At 49.2% G+C, this 24,656-nt stretch overlaps 13 protein-coding genes across 13 annotated transcripts; 6 read left to right on the top strand and 7 right to left on the bottom strand.

Moving 5' to 3' along the window:
* Window positions 1–45: 45 nt before the first annotated feature.
* Window positions 46–2,770, top strand: N7509_007268 (uncharacterized protein; the record flags this gene model as incomplete). The annotated part of the gene is made up of 2 exons (XM_056631905.1): window positions 46–2,093; window positions 2,182–2,770. The coding sequence occupies 2 exons, from the start codon at window positions 46–48 to the stop codon at window positions 2,768–2,770; spliced, it is 2,637 nt and encodes an 878-aa protein (XP_056487456.1).
* A 164-nt stretch (window positions 2,771–2,934) lies between these two features.
* Window positions 2,935–3,807, bottom strand: N7509_007269 (uncharacterized protein; the record flags this gene model as incomplete). The annotated part of the gene is made up of 1 exon (XM_056631906.1): window positions 2,935–3,807. The coding sequence occupies one exon, from the start codon at window positions 3,805–3,807 to the stop codon at window positions 2,935–2,937; it is 873 nt and encodes a 290-aa protein (XP_056487457.1).
* Window positions 3,808–4,629: 822 nt separating this feature from the next.
* Window positions 4,630–6,135, bottom strand: N7509_007270 (PBSP domain protein; the record flags this gene model as incomplete). Its single annotated transcript, XM_056631907.1, has 1 exon — window positions 4,630–6,135. One exon carries the CDS (start codon window positions 6,133–6,135, stop codon window positions 4,630–4,632), a length of 1,506 nt encoding a protein of 501 aa, XP_056487458.1.
* Window positions 6,136–7,061: 926 nt separating this feature from the next.
* N7509_007271 (peroxiredoxin-like family protein) lies at window positions 7,062–7,939 on the bottom strand (the record flags this gene model as incomplete). Its single annotated transcript, XM_056631908.1, has 2 exons — window positions 7,062–7,550; window positions 7,649–7,939. The coding sequence occupies 2 exons, from the start codon at window positions 7,937–7,939 to the stop codon at window positions 7,062–7,064; spliced, it is 780 nt and encodes a 259-aa protein (XP_056487459.1).
* Window positions 7,940–8,752: 813 nt separating this feature from the next.
* Window positions 8,753–9,367, top strand: N7509_007272 (uncharacterized protein; the record flags this gene model as incomplete). Its single annotated transcript, XM_056631909.1, has 1 exon — window positions 8,753–9,367. The coding sequence occupies one exon, from the start codon at window positions 8,753–8,755 to the stop codon at window positions 9,365–9,367; it is 615 nt and encodes a 204-aa protein (XP_056487460.1).
* A 478-nt stretch (window positions 9,368–9,845) lies between these two features.
* On the bottom strand, window positions 9,846–10,730 carry N7509_007273 (arginase family protein; the record flags this gene model as incomplete). Its single annotated transcript, XM_056631910.1, has 1 exon — window positions 9,846–10,730. The coding sequence occupies one exon, from the start codon at window positions 10,728–10,730 to the stop codon at window positions 9,846–9,848; it is 885 nt and encodes a 294-aa protein (XP_056487461.1).
* A 619-nt stretch (window positions 10,731–11,349) lies between these two features.
* N7509_007274 (putative Coatomer subunit epsilon) lies at window positions 11,350–12,511 on the top strand (the record flags this gene model as incomplete). Its single annotated transcript, XM_056631911.1, has 5 exons — window positions 11,350–11,374; window positions 11,431–11,809; window positions 11,878–12,013; window positions 12,080–12,318; window positions 12,403–12,511. 5 exons carry the CDS (start codon window positions 11,350–11,352, stop codon window positions 12,509–12,511), a joined length of 888 nt encoding a protein of 295 aa, XP_056487462.1.
* A 467-nt stretch (window positions 12,512–12,978) lies between these two features.
* N7509_007275 (putative 6-hexanolactone hydrolase) lies at window positions 12,979–14,371 on the bottom strand (the record flags this gene model as incomplete). The annotated part of the gene is made up of 4 exons (XM_056631912.1): window positions 12,979–13,143; window positions 13,204–13,787; window positions 13,902–14,047; window positions 14,157–14,371. The coding sequence occupies 4 exons, from the start codon at window positions 14,369–14,371 to the stop codon at window positions 12,979–12,981; spliced, it is 1,110 nt and encodes a 369-aa protein (XP_056487463.1).
* Window positions 14,372–14,823: 452 nt separating this feature from the next.
* On the bottom strand, window positions 14,824–16,586 carry pmi1 (mannose-6-phosphate isomerase pmi1; the record flags this gene model as incomplete). Its single annotated transcript, XM_056631913.1, has 5 exons — window positions 14,824–15,570; window positions 15,641–15,828; window positions 15,902–16,139; window positions 16,207–16,298; window positions 16,349–16,586. The coding sequence occupies 5 exons, from the start codon at window positions 16,584–16,586 to the stop codon at window positions 14,824–14,826; spliced, it is 1,503 nt and encodes a 500-aa protein (XP_056487464.1).
* Window positions 16,587–17,264: 678 nt separating this feature from the next.
* N7509_007277 (SAGA-associated factor 29 family protein) lies at window positions 17,265–18,423 on the top strand (the record flags this gene model as incomplete). Its single annotated transcript, XM_056631914.1, has 3 exons — window positions 17,265–17,439; window positions 17,560–18,079; window positions 18,138–18,423. 3 exons carry the CDS (start codon window positions 17,265–17,267, stop codon window positions 18,421–18,423), a joined length of 981 nt encoding a protein of 326 aa, XP_056487465.1.
* Window positions 18,424–19,201: 778 nt separating this feature from the next.
* N7509_007278 (GTP cyclohydrolase II) lies at window positions 19,202–20,411 on the top strand (the record flags this gene model as incomplete). The annotated part of the gene is made up of 2 exons (XM_056631915.1): window positions 19,202–20,314; window positions 20,382–20,411. 2 exons carry the CDS (start codon window positions 19,202–19,204, stop codon window positions 20,409–20,411), a joined length of 1,143 nt encoding a protein of 380 aa, XP_056487466.1.
* Window positions 20,412–21,070: 659 nt separating this feature from the next.
* Window positions 21,071–22,747, top strand: N7509_007279 (bZIP transcription factor; the record flags this gene model as incomplete). The annotated part of the gene is made up of 2 exons (XM_056631916.1): window positions 21,071–21,566; window positions 21,624–22,747. The coding sequence occupies 2 exons, from the start codon at window positions 21,071–21,073 to the stop codon at window positions 22,745–22,747; spliced, it is 1,620 nt and encodes a 539-aa protein (XP_056487467.1).
* A 289-nt stretch (window positions 22,748–23,036) lies between these two features.
* N7509_007280 (NAD(P)-dependent oxidoreductase) lies at window positions 23,037–24,246 on the bottom strand (the record flags this gene model as incomplete). The annotated part of the gene is made up of 5 exons (XM_056631917.1): window positions 23,037–23,295; window positions 23,351–23,488; window positions 23,542–23,873; window positions 23,960–24,148; window positions 24,229–24,246. 5 exons carry the CDS (start codon window positions 24,244–24,246, stop codon window positions 23,037–23,039), a joined length of 936 nt encoding a protein of 311 aa, XP_056487468.1.
* Between the last annotated feature and the right edge of the window lie 410 nt (window positions 24,247–24,656).

Raw genomic sequence — 24,656 nt, forward strand, 5'->3', positions numbered from 1 at the left:
CATATCGGGATTGTTATAGCCACCACTACTCACCAGCCCGCCAACATGGCTTCCACCGGAGCACTTCCGCAAACCCTCAAGTCTATCACAGCCACAAAGATCAATGAGCTTGGCAAGCAACGCACTCTTTTCGACAAGGCCAAGGCTGAGATACGCAAAGATGCAGAAGCAGCCACCGATCTGCACACTCGCGCCCAAATTCTTCTTAATGGTGTCTCAAGTCTGAAAGGATATCCAAAAAATGCACTCGACAAAGACGACATGGACCTGGATATGGAATCTTCCGACGATGATTCAGAGAGTGAAATGCCTAACCTCGACATGGGTCAGCTCCGCAACGGAGACCACTCCAATATCCGCCGTTTTCTTTTACAGGGTCGATACGATTCCTCTATCTCGGAGAAGACCCTACAGAGATGGATCGATCAACTGGAAAATGAGCTTCGCTACCTCGAACTCAAGCACGACCATGCCTCCTTCTACAGCAAGCTGGTTACGGAGTGGTTAGCCCAGCTAGATGCACAGAACGTATCTGATATCAATAAGGATGGTGGATCGGAATCCGGCAAATCTGAAACCGGTTTTGAAAGGGTGGGCCGGGCGGAAATGCACGACCAGCGATCGCAGTGGGAGTCACTGGTATTTTCTACCGGTAACCACGTTGAAGCAAAGGATATTCGCTCCTATCTTGACGGTCTATTCCACAAAGACAAATTGACCAAACAAGCGTTCAAGGAACTTCGCGAGAGCATGCAAAAGTTTGGAAATGATCTGGCCACAGAAGGCGAGTGGCTGGATGCGAAGGAGCTTGAGTGGGTTTCAAATGCATTGATGAAGACCGACCTTCTCAGCGCGGAAAAGACATCAGTTCTCAAGGAATTTATGCGTAATAAAGAAGTTACGCAGGAGGTTGCTGATGTGCTCAACATGCGCCTGTCGTCTTTGGAAAGCTGGAGCTGGAGTGAGGATGGAATTCCCATTGAAATGCGTCGACAACTCAATGGAAAATACCGCGTCTTTATGGATGAAGATCTTCTCGACAGCCTCATGCTTCAATATCTTGGCACGAAGTGGGCCGTCAAGCTGCGTGAAGTGTTCACATCATTCCTACGCTCACGTGCCTGGACCCCCATTCATGAGAAGATTCCCGAGGAGTACATTGAACGACGCAATTACTTTTATGGAAAGGTTTCCCGACCTGAAAGCAGGAACATAAATGATTTACGAAAGACTACATACAACGAAGAATACTTTATGAGTCAACTACCTGAATCCATCGACGAGGGCGCTCGAAACTATGACGACAGTTCCCAAGTCAAAAGCGCCTTGAACACAAAGCACTCTCTCCTCCACCGATTGATTACCGAATCCCTCATTCAAAAGAATTTGAGAGGCGAGTTCACTGCGATTCGATCCGACTACAAGTGGTTTGGTCCGTCTTTGCCCCATACAACCGTTATAACTGTCCTGGAGTACTTTGGTGTTTCTCGAAAGTGGCTGAACTTTTTCAAAGTGTTCCTCGAGGCTCCACTGCGATTTGTGCAAGACGGCCCTGCTGCTCAAGTGCAAATCCGCAAGCGTGGAATTCCTATGAGTCACACTCTTTCAGACTGCTTTGGGGAATCAGTACTTTTCTGTATGGATTATGCAGTGAATCAGGGTACAAACGGAAATATTCTGTATCGACTGCATGATGATTTTTGGTTCTGGGGAACAGGGAAGGACTGTGAGCAAGCCTGGGAATCTATGACCAAGTTTGCCAACTTGATGGGGCTGGAATTCAACGAAGAAAAAACCGGCACAGTTCAGATGGGCGAAGCCCAGAAAAGTCAAATTCTCCCCGCCGGTGAGATTCGTTGGGGCTTCTTGGTTCTCGATGCCGAGCAGGGTAAGTTCATCATCGATCAAAACCAGGTGGACCAACATGTCGAGGAGCTAGATCGTCAGCTTTCGTCTTGCAAGAGCATATTCGAATGGGTTCAGGCTTGGAATGGATATTTTGGGCGCTTCTTCGCCAACAACTTTGCGAAGCCTGCCTTGTGTTTTGGCCGAGATCACATTGACATGGCGATTTCAACGCTCAGCCGCATTGAGTCTGCCCTTTTTTGGGAATTCTTCCCATGGAAATGCTGAACAAAATGCTGGAGTCACCAACTATCTGAGAGGACTTATCGCAAAAAGGTTCAATATCCATGACCTTCCTGAAGGATTCTTCTACTACCCTGTTGAGTTGGGCGGCCTCGAACTACTGAATCCATTTGTCAACCTTCTCTCCATGCGTGAAAACATCAAACAAACACCGCACAGAAGACTCCAGAAGGCGATTTTGGCGAATGAGCTTCGTTATTACGAGGCCAGGGAAAAGTTCGAGAAAGAGGGGTCGAATTCCCAAACAACACTTCGGGCTTCAATTGACCAACCTCTTTCGTTTCCTTCACTGGAAGAGCATAACCAGTATCCAGAGACCTTCAGTCCGGCGTTTCATTCTGCCTATTGCGACTTGATCAAAGTTCCGGAGGAAAAGAGTGTTGCCAACACTAGTGACTTGAGGAAAAACATGATTGGTCTCAAAAGCCCCACGGGCAGAGCAAGCAAAGGGACTATCGGTCCGGCATGGAGCTCAATGACACCTTACTGGCGCTGGGTCGCAGAGCTCTACCATGACGAAATGGTGCACACCTACGGAAGTCTGGCGGCTGTTAATCGGGAGTTTATGCCGCTGGGAGTGGTGAAAACGTTAAAGGAAGGGCGTTTCAGATGGCAGGGCTAGGGAAATGGACTTTAGATTAGGATGCACTTTGCCAGTCAATTTTTCCACTAAGCAGTTAAAATACAAATTGATACCCCTTCGCCTGCTTTCAACCCACTCTAATTCTCCCAGGCTGTTGAATAGCCGACTAATAATATAGAGAGCTTTGTTGCATCGAAACCCTCCTAGCTATCCTCTGGCGCTAGTATGGGTAACTTGAAGTGAAGTATCTGTAGCTCGGTATCCGTGCTAACCTCTGCAGCCTTGCCTGCTTGGATTCGACCAGCCCATTCGGCTTTGATTTTCTCACCTTCAGCAAGCCCCTCACCCTTCAGCAAATAAAACAGGTGTGTAGCATCCTCAGCCGGTATTTTCCAACAGGCTTTCTCGATCTTGATCACTTCCGCTCTTGTCTCACGCTCCGAGAAAACCCCGAGCGTCTTCTTCCAGACTCCGTTGTGTCCGTTCATCTTGGTCCACGCATATGCATTTGGCTGCATCTTGATGATACGGTCATAGCGACCCTCTGGGTATACGAGCGATTGGCCCGTTTGGTCCTCCCATAGCGCCTGGAAAGCATCGATGGGCTCCGACTCATCATTATCAGTTCCATCGATGTTCTGTGCTTGGCGAATGAATTTGCCACGCTCAAATCGACCCTGGCTGGCAAGCCTTTGTTGACTCTCTGCCAGTTTTGCATGGCTCACAAAGCCCTGGCCACTTGCGCCGCCAAACTGGAGGACCAGGACCTCTTTGAGCTCGTCGCCGTCATCCTGTGGGCCGTAGTGGACACCCTCGGGGTGGTAGCAAAGCTCGCCTTGACGAACGTCAACTTCTGGGAGTATATTAATGTTTCCCAGTGTAGGATAGCGAAACTGATCAAAGTTGTGGCGATGCACGGGTGAATAGAAGCTTTGTTGACGAGCGAGAACAAAGAGGTAATTGTTCGCAGGATCATTTTCGTCGCCGAGAAACAGGTACTTGAACCAAATCCCATTTCCTCTATGCTTGAGGCCAACGCCCTCGAATTCAAGCTTGGTGGTATCGGCAATCTCCATGATTATTCTTGGCGACTTAGGTAGATTTCGTGACGCAGCGAGAGCTGGCCGGCGGTAGCGCTTTAAACCAGAGCGAATGCTCCTGATGACGAGTATTTCTCCGCACTACTTGCCTAGATAGGATTCTACGAGTATAGGTATGTGTGACCAACTGGCATTGCGTGATAGGCTCTCTTGCAAAATAGACTCTGACGGATGACTCGGATATTTCAAACTTACTCTCAAGCATTACAGTATACAGAATTCATCTAAATCTATGCACCCTGCCGGCTTCATCGTCATTCTGATATTGCCAAGACATTGATAGTACCACTCAAACTAGATTAGTTACCCCCACTCAGTCTCGACCTTTCAATACCTCATTTTGCTTTTCAATCAAATCCTTGCTCTATTTGATTTCCATGATTTTCTTTCAGTCACCAGCAGTGACTAACCCCTCACTCTCGGCCCCCACTTTACAGCTTTGTGGCCCCCAAAATTCCGGGGCTCGGACCTTCAGACAGGAATGCTGAACTCCAGAAAGCGTTGTCATGATCAGAAACATCGCTTCTACTAGTATTTTACTGCTCCTTAAGCTCTATTCGCGACGGTTATGACGAATATTACAAAATGGTGGATTCTATCATAGTACTAATAGTACTATTAGATTGTCTACGGCCCTCTAAGGTGAAACTACTTTTTTTTGAATACCGAAATATAAAACCGCACCTGCACAGGTGGGCAGAAAATTATATTTTTATGGTGTTCACATGGCAAGACATCAAGAAAATTATAAATGACTTGAAATACTCGCAATCCAAATTACTAGTTACAGTTGAGAGTTCACTCATTCCAGCTTGGAGTCCATTTTTCCCAATCAGGAGTCCACTGATTCAAGTTCCAGCTGTTATCCCACTTCACGTCGCGGAGAATCAAATAGCAGACAGTGGAAACTAAAAGAATGAAGTAGCCCTGGGCCCATGTCCAGTGAGTATTTGTTTGCTGTCCCGGAGGGGTATCAACAAACAGACCATATTCCTTCCACAGATCTTCAGCACTCATACCAGTCACAGACTCCCAAGTCCCGTATTCAAGCCCACAGGGGGTTCCAGCTTCTGGATAGCTTCCCGCATATCCGGAATCTAGGACAGAGCCCATCAATCTGCCAACAGTGCCTTCTCCGATCCGCATCTCCAACCATTCAAAAAAGAAGGCTCTCTGGTAAGTTCCCGCTTGCCACTTGTAAGCCAACTCCGCTGATGAGGTTGGCCGTCTCCAGTGAAACTTTTCCAGCCCGGATCGAACTACAACATAGTCTGCAATGCCTTCTAGAAATTCTGTTGGCGCTGAGGCGGGTGCCTGAAAGCTGTTATCGTTAAGACTAGTTGACCTACCAAATGGCCAAACTCCCAATGGGGAACCAAAGTGGATCGCCGGCTGTTTTGTAGGTCGAAGTCTATGATTATACCATTGGAACAGGTGTGTAGCCTCGTGTGTCACTGTTCCCATAATCTCCCGCCAGATAGCGTCTTTCGAATAAGATCGCGCCAATGTGTTCAAATATGGGAGTTGCATGGTTATCACCCTATGGTCGCCGCTGGCAGAAGATGCAGGAATAAGTCCAGAGACTAACGAATTTCGCTGGCGATCGTAAGGATTTTCCAGTCGAATGTCTATAGTGAGTGACAGAGGGTAAGCCGTAACATCGCGATATTGAGCTGCCATAGGTGCGACAAGATATCGCATGATATTGTCAAGCATCGATCTAACAGAAGGATGAAGCTTCAAGAGCATATCCTTGCAAATAACATTGTATGGGTCGCAGCTGAGCATGGCATTCACTGTTGTTAGCTTTCCTCCGTCAAGCTGAAATTGTACCGATGTTGTTTTTGTAAATCGGCCTCCTGATACGCTGATGATTTTCCCTTCTTCGAGATCATCTATGATCCGATAATTCCGAACTTTCTCCTCTCGAAAATTTCCGATCTTTGCTCTGTAAGTGTCCAGGATCTGCATAAATCGAGATTTACGCCGTTTGCTAGTACCGATATGCAGAGCTTCGAACTCATGCAGCGCAGCGCTCCACTGTGCTTCTCGGCTACTTCTGTTTTTCTCTAGCTGGTTTGCCCATTTCATAGAGACATCTTTTTGCCTTTTCTCATCTGCGAGTATAGAAAGGTCTGGAAGCCTATTGGCATTGGATCCTTTCATCACATAGTATTCTGGGGTCTCCCATTCCATGTCTGAACCATATGCCGTCGTCGCATCACTCTTTGCTGCAGAAACGCAAACTGCCGAAATAGAGCAACAGACAAGAAGCGCCAAATACAAAGTCAGTGAGAAAATCATGTTTAGCGTGAGTCAATGAGTATTGTAAGTGTGTTATAGTCGAGTTGAATAATGTATATCTAGGGCCACAAAACGAGATTGGAATAATGGATCGATCATCTAAGCCAGGCTTCAAGATCCTTTTATAGTTCTCGAGTGGCTGTCTTCTAGTGGCTCATCGCAGCTGTATCTATAATACGACAAAGAAAATTGAACAATAACTCCGCGGTATACAAAAGATGAAATGAAACAAAGGATTAAACGATTGATATATATAAAGAATAGCAAGGATCTGTCTCGACGCACGTCAAAGAGACAGGGATTTCGCGTAACGCTATAATAACCTTGGGATGATACCTGCATGGATTTCCGAGACCGTCTAGGTCTTTTATATCAAATTATAGAATGGACTCGGCCAGATAAAATCCCCCGAGAAACCCCACCTCTCATTTCCTGGACTGGCAAGGCAATATCTAGGAAATTACGTCGCAATCAAGTCACATTGAATGGGTCTTTAATATAAAAAGAATTACCGAAGGCCTTTTAAGGCTGTGTCCTTTCTTTGAAATAGTAACAAAGCCCATTTGATATTCCTCTCTGGTGCCTTGATCGCTGCTACCACTCGCCATCTCAGCCTGTTTGGAGTCAAGACGAAACTATTTTGTTGGTTTGCATTTTTCCCTCTGCAACATGTCTAGCTCGAGGCTTGGCAACGAGGGAAGAACATGCGAGGCAAACATTGGGCTCTTTGTCGTAAGAACTTCATGGATGCTCCAGCTCAAAGAAATATAGATATGACTAATTCGACTGAGTATTATCAATTAGGAATCAATACTGAATAGATACAGCAAGAATTTCAAAGGTTTTTGTTCGTAGTAGTAGGTGGCGAGGAACAGTATAACATTCACAGTACTGGCGCAAGATAGCAATGCGAAGTATGATTAAAATCATTCCCGAGGTTTCTGCAAGTATTTCTGACTTGGGTCGAGGACTTTCGTAAGCTCGTCGACCTCGATATGGTCACGCGTTGTTGTCATTCTATGACACCAAGTCATCTGCTTTGGCTGTCCCTCTCCGGTGGATTCATAAATAAGTTCACCACCATTCTGACTGCTTGGTCCCCCTTTGTGTGCCAGACCGCTTGGAATCTGCTTCAAACCTTGCACGATTGATTCACCGATGATTCGTAACATACTTTTGCGTATGTATTCCGGCTGTGGTCCCATGGCCAGATTACTGACCATTCCTAGGTCCTTGTACAACTTTTGCGAGGGATCAGCATAGATTGGGAATTGACAGCCCGTTTGAGTGGCGTAGAAATCTATCAAGCCCGGATCGCCACAACCGACAATGGCGATCGATGTGCTGATAGGCAATTTTAGCAAGTCCTCTGGTTGAATAGCTTTCGACAAGGCGATAAGGTATTCTTGACAGCTCTAGTAAAGATCAATATAGTGTCAGTACTCTACTGCCAAATCCTTGTCGCAAAATCTTCTGCAGAACTCGAAAATACGAAGTTTTAGCAAGTACTTACACCGCAAAAGAAATGCCGGATGAAAATCACCACCACGCGGTCGGCTGAATTAGGGCCGTCGTACAGACTCTTAAATGAGTGTTTTTTCCCCTCGCGATCCAGCACCTGGTAGTCCTCGATCTTCCGACAGGTCTCAGAGGTTGGAAGCTCCTCGGTTGCTTGTGGACCACTGCTGTTGGTTTCTGTATCCTTGGCATCGTCGTGGACCGGAGGCGTTGCCAACGTTCCGGGTTCCCCATCATTTACAGGCGGTGGTACTGGTATAGCGGTTGTCTCCTTAGCGTCAGCCATGTCGTGGGAGTACTGATACTGATATCGATGGAGAGATATGAAGCGGATACGAAGTGTCAGCTACGCGAGGGGCGGGGGGTTCCAACAATCCGGCGCTATGGCCAAGTTGGGATCGTCCGGGCAGAATTTAGGGTTTGCATGTCTCTGCGACACCTACAATTTATCTAGTAGACTAGTTGAGGCCCCTCTTTCATAGTCAACTCTTACTGCAACACCTTTTTGATATCCTGAAGTGATGCTATGTTCGCCTTCTGTATTATGACGTCATGGTCTAAATACCAATTCTACAATTGTCGTCGGAGGTCTAGATATAGTCCGAAGTTGAAAAGAAAGAGGAAATCCGTGGATTTGCTCCTATTCCCATGGAAAGGTCATCTATTAAGCGGACATGGTCGTACTTGACCTTTTCGAGTCACAGAGATTCGATGCTTACCACGGTCCTGATTGAACTCTGTGTATTTCCCAAAATGGAAAGAAGTATCCAAATCGATGATCGGCCTGGCATCTATAGCTACTAAGCCCGTTTGGCCTCAAAGATGATCACTAAATGGGCGCCGAATGACGATTCTATTGATCTCTATTTAAGTCTTTTCCACTCGTTCTTTCCCATGCTGCTCTCTTTTGCCTCATCCACCTCCCCCTTCAACCTCCCATCTTGCGAAATACCTATACCCAAGATGACTTCCAACGCTCGATTCTACGAACAGTCCCAGGACTTCAACTGGCTCGACGCCATGTCGAAAAATAAAACATTCTACGATCCACGGTAAGTAGAATATCTTTATACTCTCTTGGCTTCATCTATTCTCTAACATGATACATAGAACCATCGAGGTAAACACTGATGCTATCCTCGCACCAGGACCTCGCCAATCCTCTTCTTGCTCTTGGGAACTAAACCCCCGAGCTCTCGCCACCCTCCCCTCGACAGACCACAAGGCTGTCATCTCAAAGTGGGCACGGGAGACTTCAGAATCTTCCATTCGCAAATCCGAGGACAACAACAACAACACCGATACCGACATCACCGAAAACAATCAGAGTGATGTCGCATCGGTCACTTCATCCACTGTCTGCACCTCCATCGACAGTGATATCCAACTTGAGGCTGTCCCTCCCTTCCCTCAACAGAAGCCAGCAACTTGCTCTCTGTTTGATTTGCGAAATCAAATTTGCCAAGCAGGTGCTCCCAAAAAAGCACGGAAACAGACTGCCTGTGCGACATTTGCCGAAGATGACTACATGTACTCGCCATACGAAGACATCGAGGTGCTTTCTATGACCTTGTCTTCCACCGTATCCGCGTCTTCCTTCACAGCCTCTACTGAGGAACTGAATATTGGAAAGCTCATCGCGGGTAAGGTGCGACAAGTGGTATCTCACCGTACGGCGGCATGTAAGAAATTGAAGGAAATGTTCAGACGTTGAGGCAAAGTCCAAGTATAGGACTATATTTTGTCATCTGTATTCCTGTTATATTACCACCTAGGCAGATTGATACCATCTACACTTCTGTGCCCTTTTCATACCACCAGATTGACAATATCTCTATTCCAAAGTTTATGTATTCTTTTCATGCCACCAGGTTGATAATCGTAATTCCTGGCATTTATTTATCTGTCTCATGTTCCCAGATTGATACCATCTCTTTTGTCTGAATTTTTACCTTTGTCGAATGTGTTCCAATCAAATATTCCTGTTGATTTTCCTCATATACGTGGCTGGGGTCCTAGATGTATCGGAACTCGAAGAGCTCCTTATGTACTCAAACAATGAAATGGACCTTTTATCACACAAAAGAACCAATGGGACATCTCCCACCATAGCTCCGTAAACCTGAACAAGTTTGAGTAGATTTGTACGTTATCTAAAGGATGAAAGAAAGATACACGACATATTGCGAGCTCTAAGACTTTGTTTCTAAGGCATCTGCTTCAATAAGAGACTGGAAAAAGGTCTTTATCGCACGGATGGCAATATGAGCAATCTTATCGCCGTCTCCTGAATTAGGATCAAACGAACAAACAGTCAGTGACTTTGGAACAGCTTTATTGGGTAGCATTCCCATACAAGCCACCAACTCGTCTTCAAATAATCCTCCTGGCGATGGAAAGTCATTCACTTTACCATATGATTCATCCAAGACATCGAGGTCAAGGTGAACCAGCGCTTGGTTGTAAGAGAATTTGTCAAGCTGGGCTTCAAGTTCTTTCGCAAAGTCGACTTTGCGTTCAATTTTGCCCCATACCGAATGCATCCCGGCATCAATAACGCGCTGCCTCTGGACCTCAGACTGGTCGCGTAGGCCGCAATATAGAAAACGATCGTAAGCAAACGGCTCATAGCCCGGAACAGTCTTCATTAACGTATTCCAGCTTTCTCCTCGAAGCATAGAAAGACCCATAGCGTCGAAATAGCCGTTTTCGTTGACTTCTGGCGAGTCAAGATCATCATGAGCATCAAAGTATATAAATGCAAGATCTTTGATCCCCAGGCCGCAAGCTACAGCGGCACTGGCCATGCAGTTTCCGGATAGAATGAGCGGGAAGCTGTTGTTTGACACGGCGGCAGTGACGGCCTTCGAGATACGTCGCATAACTTCGAAGCTTCTTCCAATTTCGCCCTCATAGTTGTCCACTGGCTCGATCTCGGTGATATGAATCCGAACGCCCATTTTTTCGAGCTCGTCGGTGACGCCTAGAGAGCGGATGCGGTGCGGGCCATTGCCGACGCGATGATCGCGTAAACCAACATGATATGGTGAAAAGATGATTGTTATAGAGGTAGCCATATTCAGTCTTTTTAAATCTGAGACTCAACTTGGATTTGTCCTTCGTGAAAAAAAAAATTAAAATTGAAAATAAAAATCACGCAGTGAAGAAGTTCGCCTTGGTGACGTAGCTTATAAAGTGTAGCCGTGGAGGTGTTGGAGGTGGTGGAGGTACTGTTGGAGATAGACGCTGGAGGCGTGGAAGAGCGACAACATACATACCATGCTCTCGGTTCCATTATATGCAGAAAAACTCTATCATACAATTATTCTGTAACACAAAGCACTTTCAAGGCAATCTTCGGTCCTTTGGTAGGTGATGCTTCACTACAGATCAGTCAAGCTGGTACCCCTGCATCTGCCAATTGCGCATAACAAGAACACACCATAATTTGAATGGAAGATGAAAATCAAAAATGATTCAGAAAACCAAAGAGAGCTATATTCGCTCGAATTTATGTATTTTAACATATACATTGCTAACCAAATGGATGATTTCCCCGTTCACACCTGTACAAGGCGGTCGGCCCACTTTCCCTCGGGAGAGTTGCCAGCTCCGCGATTAGGACAGCAGTCAATTGCGGCCAGAAACATCAATCAACACATCTACCCCCCCTTCTCCAACCCCAGTCACTTCAACATGGATCCTTTCTCAGCAGAGGGCGGTAAGCATATCCAAAATATCTAACAGTCCCATGCAACCTGCTCATCCCCCTTCCAGAGCTCCTCAACATCCACAATGCCTTCCACTCCGGCCAATACCAGAACGTAATCGACTTCGAGACCGCCGCCTTCTCCCCCGAGAACCAGCTCCCTGCTCGCGTGCTCAAGCTCCGTTCCCAAATTGCCCTTGGCCAGAGCGGCGAGGTCCTGGCCGCCGTTGCCAGCGAAGAGGATACCCCCGACCTGGCCGCCACCAAGGCCCTTGCCCAACAAGTGGCGGGCAAGACCGACGCTGCTCTGCAGTTGGCCCAGGATCTCGCAGAGAACTACCCCGACAATGCAACCGTGCAAGTGCTTGCTGCAACCGTGCTGCAGGCACAAGGACATAACGAGGAGGCGATCACTGTGCTCTCCAAGCACCAGGGTAACCTCGAGGCGTGAGTGTTTCGCCATAGAGCAATCGAACTCAAACAATCAAGACTCTGACAATTCTATTCTCCTCTAGTGTTTCCCTGATCGTTCAGATCCACCTCCAACAGAACCGCTCCGACCTTGCGCTCAAGGAAGTCCAGGCCGCCAAGCGATGGGCTCAGGACTCGCTGCTTGTCAACATCGCCGAGTCATGGGTTGGTCTGCGCGTTGTACGTATTCGATCATTTCAGCATCATCTGCGAAACGTTTGCTAACACACTATCTTTTGTCTCCAGGGAGGAGATAAGTACCAGTCTGCCTTCTACGTCTATGAAGAGCTCGCCTTCGGCCCTAGCACCTCCGCCCCCTTGTCCATTGTCGGCCAGGCCGTCGCAGAGCTTCACCTAGGCCGTCTCCCCGAAGCCGAAGCCGCTCTCACTGCTGCCTTGGAAAAATACCCCACCGACGCTGAGCTGATTGCCAACACAATTGTCCTGAACGTGTTGGCCGGAAAGCCCTCCGCGGATCTGGAATCGTATGTACATCCCGTGGGAAAAGCGCCCTCGAGCGCCCTCCCTCACCAATAAACAGGCCTCGTAGCTAACAAAAATAATTACAGCCTCCTGCAGCAGACTGAGCCCTCGCACGCCCTCCTCGCCGACATCCAGGAGAAGAGCGCTCTCTTTGACACTGCCGCGTCCAAGTACTCGCCGAAGGTGTCGTCTTGAGGCGGTGAGTGGATTGTTTATGGAGGAGAGAAAATGTTGGGGGAAAGTTTGCTTTAATATTTTTGTGAAGCCAGTTATTTACAGCCGGGGTTCATGATATCCTGCTCTTTCTTTTGTTTTTCATGAGTTGACACGACCACTACCAACGTGCAATCCTATTGTTCGAATCGTCCTTTTTATCTTATCAGTGCGTTATCGAGACTTTTCAATAGACAACGTCCATATACGCTTCATAGGAATAGTTATTTGGTCTGATCTTGCTGGACCTCTGAAATAGGACTCGCTTTCACCTGCGTATGTCTGAATTTTGTTCGTATGATGTCGTATAGATGAGGATGACTTCGCATCCCCTCTACATGCTACAGCATCGCAACAATCATCAAACCCCAGCATGAAAGTCCAATATCAAACTAATTACAGTCTCACTCATATCCGTAGCTTCGCATTGATAGGAATATTTGAGAGGGCTAAAACAACTTGAACATGTAGTTCACCACGTCTACAGACGAGACAAAAGCCACTGCCGGAGCTCGTTGCCAGTTTGTACCCCCCTCAGGTCCAGGGTTACCATAAAATATAATGTCGTGAGCCTCATCGCTACCAACAATATAAGTAGTGTTTGGGAAGACAGACTAAAAGCAAGCAATCATTAGTCTATCCTCGGAAGGATGAAGAAAGACACTTGAACATACCTTAACCTTCTTCGCAAAGGACTCGATAGGGGATAGCAAAAGCTCATCCGATCCTGCAAGAAGTAAGATGCGCTCTGTCTTCGCATCCGCCCACCATTCAGCAGGGGCCCGGTCAGGCTCACTCCAAGCATCATTTTCCTTTCCAGGATTGTAAGACTCAGACCATTCGCTCAGTGCCCGCTCAGTGATGAGGTCCTTGTACGCATTGTCTTTGAAGGAAGGCCAGTCGGTAGTGAAGTTAACCCAGGGCGCGAGGCCAAACACACCGGCCAGCGGAGTAGATAGTGAGATGGGATCGATTTCCGGGTGCGGGTGAGAAAGATGCAGTAGAACAGCCATAGCCAGATTACCTCCTGCGGAATCGCCGCCCACGACAACGTTGGCGGGGGATCGACCGGTCTCATTGAGGATGTAACGCAAGGCCCCGGTTGCTTGACGCAGTTGGGTTGGGTAAGTACCATATGGGCTCTGTGTGTATCGAGGGAAGAAGACAGCAATATCATGACCGTTCTCATTGGCAACCTTCAATAGATCCAGCCAGAATTCAAAATGCGCCGGTGTGGCGGCCAGCGTGAAACCGCCTCCTACGTGTGGTTGAAGGGTTTGGATTAGCTTCCGGGTTGTGCAAGGGATATATCCTGGCTTGGTTACACGTCCCAGATACATGGGACTTGGAGATGAGATGGAGTTGTACATACCATGAAAAAAGACCAAGACATTATTTGCGTCTTTGTTTCCTAGCCAGTATCCCTCGGTGTCATGGGGTAGAGGAACAATCTCAGGCTGTAGGCCTCGTTTCTCCATCACGGCCTTGTATGTTGCTGGTGTCGGGGCATTCATGTATCTATATATTGTGAAGATTGTCAGTTTTCTCCCATGGGATATCTCTGATTCATATCTCCAGCGCATTTTTTATCTCTGATAACAGGAGCCGATGATAGAAATGAACGTACTGGCTCTGGCGAACTGAGAGCCGGTCGACCATTGTCCGAATCGCGGTGGCCAGTAGATGACTCGAGTAGAACTTCGGACTACTCTTGCCCCGGAATACGCCAGTGATGGCAGCATAAAGAACATTTGCGAGTATGGTGACCTTACCAAGCTGAACATCAGCTCGTTCCCAGAGGCCCAGCTCGGGTACCATGGGGTCCCTCTTGGTGTCCGACATGGCTCAGATTCAAGTTAAAGGGGAAATATGGAGGATTCGGAATGTTAGGAATGTGACTGATTATTATCTGAGAGAGGGGGGGGCTTGGATCGGTAATATGCTGAATGGAAGTGATCTGGAGCTGAGGAAACCCCAGACGTGTGCAAGCATCCCCGCTTTGACAGGCTGAACCCCTTCGATTCTAGCCTCGGCTGGCCCGTGTGGGGCCGCCTGGATTCCGAGCTTGAACTTTATACTAGTGCTGATTTTGTTGATTTGGGCATCAAGTAGTCATTTATTTGGAAAAGTACATGGAAATGTTGGAGGAGGGTGGCCTAGTAATATCCCCATCATAGATTCATGCAATTTCATCGCTTTAGTGGCTTTTGGACAGAGTGGTATGTCACAGATTCACAGATTCGCACTACGTGCAGCACGCTCTATTGTAACATATCCAGATTAGAATCGAGGACCTAGTTGCCATTGGTCAAGTCCTCCTTACCGTCCAGTTCGCAGAACGCCTTGAATGTCGTAAAGACATCATCCTCGCCCTCCCCACTGCCAGTGTTTTGGATGATACACTCAGCAGTGGCGCCAACGAAGAAAACATAGCCCTCACGCACCTCCTCAGTCTTACTTCCGACGGTAATAGTTCCGTTGCCACGAGTGCAGATGATGACACTGGGGCCCTCGATGGGGTCAAAGGTCGCCTTGGCGCCAGTACGCTTCAAGTCGGTCTTGACAACACTGAACTCCTCGATCGGGGGGTCGTAAAGCATAGACTCGGAGGCACTCGAGTACGCTGTCGCATTCAGGATAGTATATGGGTAGTCTGTTGGTCGGAGCTTCTGCTCCTCAATAGGGGCGTACGAGTAGGTCAACATCTTGGTCAGAGTATCGACGTCCTTGAACTTGGGGGTGAAGCCAGCGCGAACAACATTGTCGGAAGAAGCCATGCACTCGATAATATCTCCCGAAACGTAAGCGTGAATGTCGTCGGCCTTGAGGAACATGGCCTCGCCGGGCTCGAGCTTAACGAAGTTAAGGAAGAAGAAAACAAATGATCCAATGTCGTTGGGGAACTGCTGATCAAGTCGGCCAATGATCTCGGCCAGCTCGCCTGGGTTGGTCGGGTTGGTCTCGACCTCACTGGGAAGGGTACCGAAGCTGTCCGGGGAGCTCTTCGCGAGTGCAACAAGTTCCTTGCAGGCGGTCTCGACCTTTTGGGGGGGCAGATTCCATCAGGATGGTGAACAAAGATCGCAGGGCATCCTTATTCTTCTGAATAACCGACGAATCTTCCGAGTCCTCGTTGCCCTTGACGGCCTGTTCAAAGTCGCTGGCAGCTTGGGTGCCAACGAGTGTACGGAGGGGCTGGATAGCTTGGAGGAAATGGGTGATCTCGGCGAGTGGGCGGAAGCCGCAAAGTCCTTCAAACGGCGTGACGGCAATGGTCATCTCGGGTTTATGGTTGTCATCTAAGAAGAACAGTGTCAGTGCTGTGAAAGCCTTCAATTCAGACAGGCGCAGGCCCATCTTCGTGCCACATACCGGGATAGTTTCTAGGATCCCGTGCGTGGAGCTGCTCGGCCAGCTTCTTGTTGGGGTGGGCTTGAATGCTCAGAGCCTTGCGGACGGAGAGCACCTTGAACAAGAATGGAAGGCGGCTGCCATATCGCTCGCTGATTTCGGTCGATAGGAGAGCCTGGTTATCCTGGACGAGATCGAGGAGGGAGCGCTGGGTCTCGACGTCTTTCGAGGGTAGAGAGGGATGAGTGCCCATCCACAACTGTAGGTTTTGATTAGCAGCTACCGGCAGGAGTTGAGGTAGCTCTAGAGCCACGACGGAGTCTCACCTCTGCATATGGCTTGTCATCTTCGACCTTGAAATCCGGGGCAGCCGTGGTGGCGGCATACCGAGCTGCTGCCGACTCTTGGCCGACCTTGCCTATGATGGGGTTGAGTGCGGGGCAAACAACATTAGTGAGACGAACTTACCCCAATCGTAACTATTGACGCCTGTTTTGGGACGGGTTAGCGAATTGGCGGGTAAGTTTTCAGGGAGGAGACATACCGCATTGCAGCCGAAGTAGAGGAATCTGCATTTTCGAGAATATTTGTAGAAGAGAATGGAGGGGGGGCGCCTCAGCGGGTTTCTATTACGCAGAATCTCCACGCCAAGACCCCTCAGACCCTCCCCGGTGAAGGCTGCCCATTGCAGCGCCAGGGTCTGCATTTGGATCCCCGGGTGCCTGCAATTTTGAAACGTTTCCGGCACTGAAATAGGACCCCACTCAACCCTTGGAATGCTCCGTCCCAAGCCATCAAGATCTATGGCAGTGTTGATACTCTAGTATCAAATACCAGGACTCGTTAAGGCTCCTCATATCGACTGCCAAAGGGGATTACTATAAATGAAGCAGTCACCAATGGTCATAGAGGTAATTCCGTTGATATAATTATATTGTATTTCCCGATCGGTTTGGTCATCGAATAATCAAACAATAAAGGTATTGTTACTACTAGTATTAGTACTACTTCTCTGCAGGCACTCCAAGCGAGCATGGTTGACCAACCCCGCATTCGAAGACTGTCAACCATCAAGGCGCCTACCCCAAAAAAAATTATGAATAAATATTAGTACGTAGCAAATATAGAATAATATCATTGACAGCCCAGACATGCACAAATTAGATCATAATCACCTTCATCACCCCCATCTGGAAGTATAGAACGACCGCCCTGGCGCCAACCCTAGGCGCGCGTCTATCGCCGACCGCCTTGGCTTATCACCGCCCGATCCTCGATCAGCTTCCCCCAGCTTCCAGTCGTCAATTCCCCAGATCCCACCTCTTGTGGTGCCCACTTTTGAGCCTGCTCGATTTGGTAGCTTTCGATCTTCCTCCACACAAGGATGTCCCGCAATCGTCCTCGGCCCCGCGACAATGGGCTTGGTAACAACGAGGAGATGGAGCTGTGGACCCGGATATGCCAGGACATCCACAAGTCCAAGGAGAAGTTCGATCAACAGGCATCCCTTTCTGTTCAAATCAAGACTCTGGTGGACAAGATAACACGAGAGGGAAACAGTAAGTCACACCCCATCGCGTTGCCGCGGTGAAACACGCGTATCTCTTGATGCGAACTTGGAGATATGACGTGTGAGCTATAACCTCCCCGCGTACCTAGCTAATTCTCGATTCATGAAGAACCCACAATGTCTGAACATGACCAACTGGATAGATGGTTGCGCCAGAGCCAGAAACTCAGCGAGGACGAACGATCGATCATGCAGGACGAGCCATGCGACGTGATCAAGAACTTGGAACTACTCACAGCGCTTCGCAAGGCCTCCGAGGCAGAGGCCCCTCCCAACCGATCTAATGCCCTCTCAAAATCTCGTAAAAAAAGACAAGATATGGAGAGCTCGACTGATTCCCCAAGTGCCTCGGGTGCGGACAAGTCCAGTCGTTCCAAAGGCGGTGTCCCGCGCAGCGCCAGTGTCTCGAGTACCCAGGCGCGCGAGGGTCGCGGTGATGGAAACGCGGTCGCGGTGAAGATCGAAGAAGGTGGTTCGGAAGGTACCAAGGGCGCTGTCGCTGAGCGTAGTGGGCTTCTCGTCATCGGAGCGCAAGTCGTCTTCAAGCACAGCAAGAACAAGCAGGGAGTGGAAGGCGAGGGTATACAATGCATAATCAAGAACGTATCTGGTGACGGTCACAAGAAGCGGTATGATATTCCCCCCGAAATCTCAATATTAGTTCCATGACTGATTCCTTTCCGACAGATGGTACGACGTGCAAGACCCCGAACCTAACGAGAACGGGGAACAAGGCGCTGTCTATAAGACTACCGCATCATCGCTCATCCCCATCCCCCATGTGAGCTCCTCTTTGCCTGCATTTACTGTCGGCAAGCAGGTTCTCGCCCGGTATCCCGACACCACTACCTTCTATCGGGCAGAAGTGATGGGGTCGAGGAAAGACGTCTATCGCCTCAAATTTGAGGGCGAGGAGGACGATAAGGAGATGGAAGTTGACCGTCGCTATGTCCTGGACATCCCGAACAAATAGGGCCGGCGGTGATGTTCCCACGATCTTGTTCTTGATCTGATTTGATACCCTTTAGCGAGGCGCTACTCTGGAGTTCAATAGGTCTGCCACTTGAGGCGGATAGACCAAACGATTTATGTTTTCTTTTAGCCAAACTGGTATCTCTGCCATCTCATTTTACGAGTACAAACTTAAAAATCACGTACGGTAGACTAACATACTATGCGATCCACTCTGGACGTTCCGGACCTGAGTGATGGAAGCTGCTAGAGTAAGCATTGACAATTTGATGACTCAGGTCCCCATAACGGGGGCTTATCCACCCACAGCATACAGTTTGCTATTGCCACAGCAAACGGCTAACTCGGGAGGCCACCTTCCCAATTAAGATCTGTCACTTGGCTCAGGTTCTCTTTATAACTCAACATCTACCCCATGGTGATAGCTCAAAGTAGCTTTAAAATAATTCAGTATGCTGTTTAATCACAGCCTTAGTTATATCTACCCTCTTTTTACTTTGAAACAGCGGTAATAAAAGTCGTGTTGCGGATATAGAGCTGACTCAGCTCGCGATGGTGCGGCCGGTCTAATTCCGGTGGTGTGTTTAGTAATTTCCCCTCATGGCCGGTGCCGGTGCCGAGGGAGACATAATTGACGCCATGAGACTCTCGGTGCCACTGTGATTAATTCCGACTTCCACCTCAATGCTTGTCTTTTTCCCAATCCCATAACCAGTGCATCCGATCCCACCACCACACCGCAATCCCTCCTCTACTTCATTTCGTTACCGACCGTCGCAATGGCGGACCTCCCGGCGCACGCCTCGCCAAAACTTCCCCCGCAGTCCCTCGCTCCGACCAGCGGCCCCGATGGCCTGCCCGACGACGCCAGCCAGGGCAGTGGTCTCGCGACAGGCGAACAAACCCCAGCACTCCCAGATTCCCTTTTATCACCTGCATTCACTCCACCTGCAACTCCCGGCGGAACATTGAATCTGAGCTCGAATCCAACCAAAGCCCTCCATGAAAGCCAATCCGCCAGTATCCGACACCAAGGCGAACACGCCAAAGCACCCAAGCTACTCTCGCAGCTTCCGCAAGTGGAGTGTCTTGTCCGAGCACGAATTCCAACAACCAACGGGGCCGAAATGTTCCTGCACCTTTATCATAACGACCTGGATAATAAAGAGCACCTGGCCATTGTATTCGGTAACAAGATCCGAAGCCGCAGCTTAGATCGCGTGTATCCCGGAGAAACTGAGATGGACCGCATGATCCGAGGCGCATATGTGGGCAAATTGCACCCGGGGCGAGTTAGTAGCTGGTTTGACGATGAGAAGAATGAATCACAAGCAGACGGCTCAACGAGGGTAGAGCCTCCACTAGTACGAATTCATTCGGAATGCTATACAGGCGAGACGGCGTGGTCAGCCCGATGCGACTGCGGTGAACAGCTGGATGAAGCTGCGCGGTTGATGTCCTTCCCGGTCGAGGACTTGGCTTCTGACGCACCTTCCGAGGCACAGTCCCTGCGATCGCATTCTGCCGGTGGCGTTATTATCTACTTGCGACAGGAAGGTCGAGGAATCGGTCTAGGGGAGAAATTGAAGGCATATAATCTTCAGGATCTGGGATCTGACACAGTCGAAGCGAACCTGCTGCTCCGACACCCGGCGGATGCTCGAAGCTATGGACTGGCGACGGCCATGCTGATGGATCTGGGTTGCGGAGCAGATGTCAACCCAGAAGGTGTTCGTTTGCTTACCAATAACCCTGACAAGGTCCGGGCCATTGAGGGACTGAATCGTGAAGTCTTGGTGAAAGAACGGGTGCCTATGATTCCTCTGGCTTGGCGTACTGGTGGAGAACGAGGAATTAAGAGTTCTGAAATCGAAGGCTATCTGAAAACTAAGGTTAGTTTCGTCCCCCCTTTTTCCCCCTTGCAACTTTGGAGAAGGGAGCTAATGCGTTTGGTTACAGATCTCGAAAATGGGCCATATGATCCAATAATATCGACACTCGTTACTACATCTCTATTTGCTGTCTTTTCCCTCCCACGGGATGCATTTTGTGATCTTGTCTATTCCTTGCGTTGGAAAGTGAACTACCCTTGTACACACGATCGACATGACCAGTCTTTTCTTGCTGGATAATTTTTCATATTTTTTTTGTGAACGCGATGTTTTTGTACATGATCGTGCCTCTGTTACGATAAACTTAGGGAAGAAAGGAAAAAGGAGGGTGGACTTCTTCATACACATTCCATGATCATGACAATGACCGTCATATATCTTCTACAAGTTGAACACAATACAGTCCCTCGGGATCATACAATGGAGTTGAGTCAGGATATCTTTTCCGGGCGGGGAATATTCCCCCATGCTATAAGATCTGAGTGTAGATCATGATGCCACGACTTAAGAGAGAAGAAAGGAGAAAGGGAGGGGGACACACTCTGAGGGCTCGGGGGAACTTGTCCGGGGGAAGTCTGTCATTCGTCACCCGAACGACCCAAAAGTCAACCACCGCACTGGGTCGACTTCTTCTTATTCCTCGACCCACTCAAAACGCCAATGCTGATTCCCTCTTGTTCAACCCCGACCCCCCCTGCTCTCTCTTACTTCCATTCTTGAATGGCTGCCATCAATCTCTAACCCGTGCGTGAGGCCATGGCCAGCCGCGTCCCGGACGACATCAACTATGCGGCGCCATCGCCGGTTGGGCCGGTGATTGACGGCTGCTCACTACCAGCCACCAGCGCCAACCCCGAGGAATCACCGGTGCCGTCGCGCTCAGCCTCGTTGGATCCCGATTCCCTCATCCCAGATATCCCTGACCACAATAATGGATTGACTACCGCCGGACGGAAGCGCAAACTCAACAGCACCTCGTCGCGAGGTGTCGCCAACCTCACCCCCGATCAATTGGCGAAGAAACGTGCCAATGACCGCCAAGCACAACGCGCCATTCGTGAGCGCACCAAAACCCATATCGAGGCCCTGGAACAGCAAGTGAGAGAACTCGCTTCCCAGAAACCGGTCCTTGATCTCCAGGCCGCCGTTCAGCACAATGAGCGCATCCGGTTGGAAAACCAAGAGCTTCGCCGGAGCCTCAAAACGGTGATGGATATTATACAACCCTTACTAGCAAGACCAGAAGCCTCGGGTGAGTCAAACATGCAAGCATGAGAAACCAATTCGTGTACAGCACTAATGAGAATAGATCTACCTCCCGTCGTTTGTCAACCGAGATCGATCCCACCATCTAATTTATCTCCCTTTCCCGATTCCGACCACCTTACACCGAACACTCAGCATGCAGTCATAGGCGACAGGTCATACGACGAGTCAATTGCAAGCCTTGACACACCTTCTCCTACACAGTCGGCGCCGGCTCTGGGAAGTCGCCGCAACAGTTCCAACGGAGGCCTTCAGTCAGCCGCATTTCGCTCCGCATTGGATACACAACGCCACAATAACGCCCACGGCTTGGACCTCAGCTTAGAAGAGCGACTCGGTTTCAACTTCCTCCTGGACCCTTCCCACAATGTCCCAAAGGTCGACCAGATTCGGCGTAGTAGTCCAGAGAACTTTCGCAGCCCACAGCCGAATCCAGAGCCACCACTATGCCCTCAACCACTGAGCTACCCGGCCGACCAGGACCGGCCCGCTTTTGCGACGCCGATTAAAAATACTGCTCCGACATGTACCTTGGACAGCATCTTGTTAGACTTCCTTCACAGTCGGCAGCAAGAAGCAGCACAAGGGATACCGAGACAGAAGCTCGCGGGACCTCCATATCCCAGTGTTTCCTCTTTACTCAATCCGGAGAAGAGCGTATACTCGCATCCAGTGTCGAAGGTGTTCACGGATATTTTGCGCACTTTCCCGGATATCTCCTCACTTCCAGAGCAAGTGGCAGTTCTCTACACCATGTTCCTCATCATGCGCTGGCAAGTATATCCGACGCAGGAGAATTATGATCGACTTCCCGACTGGCATACTCCTCGGCCCACGCAGCTTCTTACCGCACACCCTCCATGGATGGACTATGTCCCTTGGCCTCGAATGCGCGACCGGCTTGCGATGTCCCATCAGGATTATCCTTTTGAGAATTGGTTCATTCCCTTCACGCGAGGCCTGAGTGTAAACTGGCCCTACGAGGACACCGACTGTCTCCTGTCAGCCGGTAGCTCAGATGAGCTCCTTATTAACCCCGTATTTGAGCGACATCTACGGAATTTGTCCAATTGGTCATTGGGCCCTCTATTTGCAGAAACCTATCCAAATCTGGTCGATACCACACAAATCAGGCCGGACAAGAAATCGAGCAAAGCTCCGTCTTAGGCCCAGTCGGTATTACTGCTACGCTTCTTCATGACTGACTGTCCTTTGGCCTACGTCTTTGATTTTCGATTAATGGGAAATGTTTAATTTTTTGGGGTGATTTGCCGGACATACTATACTTCATGCCGATCACGGCGATGTGCATGCCACATCATACGCAAGGTTGATAGAAGTCGATGACATATCAGCGCAATACACATGTTGCTTAGAAGGATCTTTAGCAGGGAATAAAATAACTTCATATATCATATATTGGCATTTATTTCTAATTTGTCTACTAGTACTAATACTACTCCTTTCTGCTCTTCTCGTTCCAGAATTCGAGTCCCGACTGCTGACGGATGGTACCATACATCGAGCTGCTGTCGAGGCATTCACCAGCATACTCTCTAGCAGCTTCCATATTGCCACGAGCCAGCTCGAGGCCAGGGAGATTGACACCGAATTCCTGAGCCATGTCCATAGCATGCTTAGCATCCTTGATAGCCAACGACACGCCGAATCCAGGACGAGAGTCCAGGGATGGGGCATATGCACCAGTAGTCAATCTGCATAGTAGGTGAGCTGAATCCCGTTGCACTTAACATAAGCTTTCGCACGTACCTCTTCGAATATCCGCCAGCAACAGGGCCAAAGGCCTCGCCAATCAGCTCTTCCATGGGGCCAGTTCCGAGGCCGGTCTTCTCAGCAAATACCTGGGCCTCGCCAACAGCTTCCATCATGTTGACAGTGACAATGTTTCTAGGTGTCTATCAGTAACAGTTCAAGTTCATTTCTATGCAAGCAAAACATACCCAGCAATTTTCAGCAAGGAAGACTTCGCCGGATCCTCTCCACACTCGATCACACGTCGGCCCATGATGTCCTGGATAAGGGGCTTCACGACCTCAGTAGCACTCTTAGGACCGCCAATGGCAAAGACCAGCTTGCCATCCACAGCGATTGGGTTTCCCCCAAAGACAGGAGCCGAGACAAAAGCGGCCTGTTGATCTTTCAGCAGCGCGGCTGCAGAGCTCACCGTATCCGGGTGAACTGTAGAGCAGTCTACGAAGATCTTGTCCTTGAGGCTATGTCCTGATCCGAGGGCGGAGGATACCAGGCTCTCAAGAACCATGTCATTGGAGACCTAGTACACGAATTAGCTTTGCTGGGCTCAATATCTTGCTAGCCGTCGAGCCTGGCATTAAGGGGGGGGGGGATTGTATCCCATACCATAGTGAAGATAATCTTGCTGTGAGCCACCAGATCGTTAAATCCAGGCACAGGAATTCCACCAATAGACTGCAGCGGTTGACCGCGCATCATGGTGCGATTGGTGTACAGCAGGCTCAGGGCCTTCTTCGCAGCCAGGTGCCGCTGCAGATTGTTGGCCATAGCCAGGCCCATGGACCCGAGGCCATACTGTGTTGAGCATTAGCTTCGATTCATTTTCTTCCGGACACGAAAATCCTCCACAGGAGTCCGAGCATGTTTAAACTTACCCAGCCGATTTGAGTCATGGTGTTTGATTGCGAGTGATCTGCCCTTGGCCTTCCGGGAAAGCGAGCAGGCTATTGGATGTAGGGTAGGGTGAGGTCGGAAGCTATGGTCCGATAACGAGTTTTGATAACGAAGTTCTTCCTAACCTTATGTTGTTCTTAGCGATCACCTTGAGGAAGTTCAGTGTTCTAGCACAGTCTATTACTTGATGCAATTGTTGTCAATGGCCAATTTCCCCAGAATCCAGCGGCCATGCCCGTTTAATAGTACGGTGAAGAGGGGGATTTCGTCGTTTCCCGAGGGGAATCGGAGTCGGCCGATAGCTGGCCTCGTCCGTAGGGTAGGTACAGTTCATGTGGTCCTCGGTACTCAAAAAGGCTAAGGGGGATCTGTAGCTCCTATGCGGGGTGATGATATTCTGGGGAAGACA

The sequence above is a fragment of the Penicillium cosmopolitanum genome, assembly GCF_028827165.1.
Source record: "Penicillium cosmopolitanum strain IBT 29677 chromosome Unknown utg000008l:1.0-4398992.0:1.0-4402845.0, whole genome shotgun sequence".
NCBI classification, from domain to species: Eukaryota; Fungi; Ascomycota; class Eurotiomycetes; order Eurotiales; family Aspergillaceae; genus Penicillium; species Penicillium cosmopolitanum.